Source organism: Natrix helvetica, assembly GCF_964273705.1.
Source record: "Natrix helvetica genome assembly, chromosome: Z".
In the NCBI taxonomy this organism is placed as follows: domain Eukaryota; kingdom Metazoa; phylum Chordata; class Lepidosauria; order Squamata; family Natricidae; genus Natrix; species Natrix helvetica.
In genome coordinates, this window is record NC_138554.1 from 104,525,744 (window position 1) to 104,530,521 (window position 4,778).

Below are 4,778 nucleotides of genomic sequence, written 5' to 3' on the forward strand. Positions count from 1 at the left end.
ACCTTTCAGTTGTGTGAGACAAAATTAGCCACAAAGTTATTTTTTATTACAGAATATTTACAGAAATGGATAGGCGTGGTATTTTCTTCTTTGACAATGTAAACTACATTGTTTAAACTGCAAGTAGTAAAATGGATATTGTCATTTGTAACATTTTGATAAATGAATAAATATTATTGGGGATATCAAAAAAAAGGAGTTATTTTTGCAGTTGTAACATGATGGTGTAAAATAAGGTCTATTTGTTTATTTCATGCTACATATGTGTATTTATTTGGGGATATTTGGGGATAGTTTGCTGTCCTAAACTAATACATTAACATTGGATTGAAGCAAGAGTGGGTTCCAGCAGTCACTACTACCAGTTTGCTCGTGGCTGCGCCATGTGCTTGATGCATGCTGTGCACGCATACACAGTGCAATAAAAAAATTTCTGCACATGTGCAGAAGCAAAAAACAAAAATGCAGCATCTATTGTGCCACCAGAAAACCGGTTAAGGGGCGTGGCAGGCCTGGGTCGCTGCTGGTTCCAGCAACCCAGGCTGCCAAACCACTACAAGTTCGGCCGAACGGTAGGAACCCACGAGTAGATTGAAGTAGTGAAACATGTTACTTGTATTATTATGGTTTATTGCACAATTATCCAGATACTTAGACTGGCATTTTTATCTGCCCATCAAGATGTTCCCAAGATTTCATTGTTTTATGGTGTTAAAAGGTATTGTTGCAGGATGTAAGCTATTCCAAGTGAAACTACCTTATGCAATTGACTAGCAATTTTTGTCAATGGTGATGATTCAAGTAGTGCTCCAGTTCTTTTAGGATTAGATCAAATACTCCTCTTACTATTGGTGTTATATTTGCTTCCTTTTATACTGTTGGTCTATATATATTTGTAGATCTTTGTATTTTGTGATTTTCTCCAGTTCTTTCTCCTCTATTATGCTCTCTGGAGGTATAGTGCCCACTATGCAGACTTTTTTTGTGTACTATTGTTGTTGTTACCATTATTTAAATAACGTGTTATCCTTCCTTCCCTCCGACATTTCCTTCTTTCCTTGAATATATATATATATATATATATATATATATATATATATATATATATATGTGTGTGTGTGTGTGTGTGTGTGTGTGTGTGTGTGTGTGTGTGTGTGTGTGTGTGTGTGTGTGTATCAATTTAAATATATTTTTATCATTAGAGCAATTCTGTCTTTTACATTGAAATTAATGAAAAAAGAACGGCAGGAGGTTTAGAAAGTTTGAATTATTGTTAACTGAATTTCTGCACTCTATACAACATTTATATGTATGACTTTAATTGTTGTGCAATTCTCAAGGCATTTATCCTATGTAAACCCTGATGGAACTGAATGGGATTTTCCAATCAATAGAATTCCAGAACATAATCAAGCCGTCACCTTCAGGGACATTTTTGGCTTGTTAAACTCTTTAGAAGAACCACAATTAGATCTGTACTTAATTCTTTCTTGGATAATGCAACTGGTTTTTCATAAATCCTCTGTCCTGTCTCTATATCATTCCAAGCCAACCACAGTTCCTTATATTCAGATGGTCCTCCCATCTTCCCAATAGCATCTTGGATTTCTATTATGGATGCATACGTCTACTCATTCTTGACTCTTTCCAAACCATATGGCCTCCACAGATTCAGTTCCCAGAGGCATGTTCATTGAATACATCATTTTCACAGCATGGGGAGACAACTTGCAGCTGTGGAATGCATCAAGCTAAGTTAACACAGTCTTCTATTTACTTTCCAGAGCAGTCCATTGCAGAGAAAGAGAAAAGGGAAAAAAAACCCAGAAAAGAGACATAAAAAAAACCACAATGCCCAATTTTAGCTGTGGTATCACTGGTTTCTGCTCTGTCCACCAACAACATGCATTCTTCAACAAATTAGCCCATCAATATAAAAACTGTAATATTGGAAATCAGTATTTGTTAATGATCTTTTTATAAAATTCAGCTGGAGGGGATTGTATTTTTATTTAATACATCTTGTCTCTTTCTTTAATTTATCTTATTATTTTGACATGATTAGCAGGTTATTACAAATAATTTTGTAATTTGACAACATATGTGTCTTTTTAACATTGCATAATTCTTGAGAAAATAAGAATGTTTTTGTGTTTATATTTCATACAATAGGTATTATTTTCCCTCTGCATTGCGTTTTGGGGGATTCAGATCATAAAGCAACTCACTTCAAGCTCAGCAAAGCAACAATAAGAAGAAGTCTATCAAAATTTTATTCTTTGGATGGATTACTTTCATCTTTTGTGCAGAACAGCAGTAGAGAATTCTTTAATATATTCATCAATAGAAACAACAACGTATAACCAAATCTAAGATCAACATGTCTCAATTTCTTTACTTTTTTTAAAAAATGGAAACCTTTTAATTTTCTGCATCAGTTTCATTTGTATACAATTTGTATATGTAATTTTAACAATAATATTAATAAATATTAATCATGTATGGTGGCCGTAAACTCATTTGTTTTCTTTATATGTTGATAAAATCAAAGGACTCTTGTCATATATGCGGTGAAGTTTCACTGATTTATGATGAATATTAAGCAGAATTTTGCAATTAATCATGAATACACTTCATACTTGCAAATATAAACTTTAACCTGGGGGTATTTATTTTTTAATTTGACTATAATTCATTTAAGTGGATTGAATTCTGCCTTTCTTTCCAAAAAGGATGCAAAGCAATTGCCATATTTTTTGGAGTATAAGATGGACTTCCCCCCCCCCCAAAAAGAAGGCAAAAATTTGGATGTGTCTTATACACCGAATGTAACCCCCACGGCCGGTCCCCACCCTTTGGCCCTTTGCCTCCCAGCAATTTACCTCCTTGCAGAAAATGGGAAAATGGGGTTTGCGGAGGCAGTAATAGGCTATGGCAATCACTGCAACCTAAAACAGCTGATCATTGCATGGCCCATCTTGAAACTGAAAGTGAAACAGGCTGTTGGTTGTTTGCTGCAAAGGACAAATTGCTGGGAGGCAGAGGAAGAATTTTTTTCTTCTAATCAGGCTTAACTGAAACAGGCTGTTTGCTGTTTGCTGCAAGAAGATAAGTCAATACACTGTAAATGCATATAGAATGTTCAAATTATTAGACTTATTTTTTAAAGAATGCTTTATTATTGTTTTAGAAAACTTAACAAAATGAACAAACTTTTTAAAATAAATGCTTGATCAGAAGAAAGCCCAGTGCTATTGCATATTCTCTGCTATAGCATATTCTCTGCACAAGTATAGTCTGAAATGTAACACCACAAACAGTGTATATCGTCTGTACTGTTTGCTGCAAGGAAGCAAATTGCTGGGAGGTAGAGGCAGATCCCCCCCCCCCCGTTTTCTTCCTCAAAAGCTCGGTGCATCTTATATTTGGAGTGTCTTATACTCCAAAAAATATGGTAACCATTAAAATAATGATGAAAAGACTGAAAAGACCTGGATAAAAATAAAAAGTCTTAATATATTTCTAAAAGTAGAAAGAGTGGGGCTGAACACAACCCAAGAGGTTTTATTTTATAATTTGGGAACTGCACCAAAGGCTATTCAATATATCTCAACCATACAAAAGTTGAAACCAATCTTTAGATTGCTTTTTTTTTTAGAATAATGCTAAATATTGTACTGGGTAACTACAGAGAGTCTTCGACTTACAACAGTTCATTTAGTAACCATTTGAAGTTGCAACAGTGCTGAGAAAAGGATTTTTCGCACTTACAACATTGCAGCATCTCTGTAGTCATATGATCAAAATTCAGATGTTTGGCAACTGTTTCATATTGATGAAACAGCATCCTAGAGTCATGTGATCCCCTTTTGTGACCTTCTGACAAGTAAAGTCAATGGGGAAACCACATTTAATTAACAACCATGTTACTAAATTAACAACTGCAATGATTTACTCAACAATTGTGGCAAGAAAGATCATAAAATGGAGCAAAACTCAGTTAACCAATGTTTCACTTAGCAACATGAAGTTTGGGTTCAATTGTAGTTGAGGACTAATGCACTCTCTCCTGTATCAAACCTCAAATTGTTCCAGATAAAAGCAAAAACCTGTAAGGAGTGGCCAGCAAACAACTGGCAGTGCTTCTAATATCATGAATTGGTTAACATTCTGGATTTTGTACAACTAGAATGTCCTGGGCATGAATACTTTTTCAGTCAGTTCCTTTGGCAAAGTTGTTTGTTTGTTTTGCACCAGATTTTATATACACAGCTTCATAGACAGAGCCTTGCGTATTTAAAGAAGTTTCAGGTAAAGGACTTAGAGGTATGTTTGCAAATGGAGGTGATACTGGAGTTTGGCGCTTCACTTTGCAACTTGTTACTTTTCTGATACTTCTTTTAAGTATCTTTTGAAAATGTATAAATAGGCAGGTAACGTATTTTGTACCAAAGGAGATGTTGGATGGCTCATTTATGCCCAGAATCCTGCCATGGATATTCTAGTTGTATAAGCTATTATATTTCTTCTCCTGCTTCCTGCTGTTCAAGCTTTTGATCCTCAGTTTCACATACTGCTATCCTGGACTCTGAACTTCTGCTGTCACCATGAGTTATTAACTGTGTCTGATTTTTTCCTTGAAACTCTGTTGTTGCTTTTGGTGTATCCAATCTCTGATCTTCAGATTGTCTTCTTTCTCAGCTGTGTTTTCCCTTTTCAATTTTGATGGATTTTTGCTTTTGGTTATTGGTTATAAACTGCAGGCTAAATCTGCACCT

The 4,778-nt window shown here is 35.0% G+C and overlaps 1 protein-coding gene across 2 annotated transcripts in view; it reads left to right on the top strand.

Annotated features, from left to right (window-relative positions):
* Positions 1–2,507, top strand: part of AGMO (alkylglycerol monooxygenase) — a 148,853-nt gene extending 146,346 nt beyond the window's left edge. The window contains exon 12 of one of the 2 annotated variants that reach the window (XR_014173536.1): positions 2,173–2,190. Coding sequence is in view for 1 of the 2 variants with exons in the window: in XM_081932176.1 (XP_081788302.1) it covers positions 2,173–2,253 (81 nt within the window). In the remaining variant the exon portion in view is untranslated. Of the gene's footprint in view, positions 1–2,172 lie in introns of both variants that reach the window. The other variant, XM_081932176.1, reaches the window with a different exon arrangement.
* Positions 2,508–4,778: the final 2,271 nt, after the last annotated feature.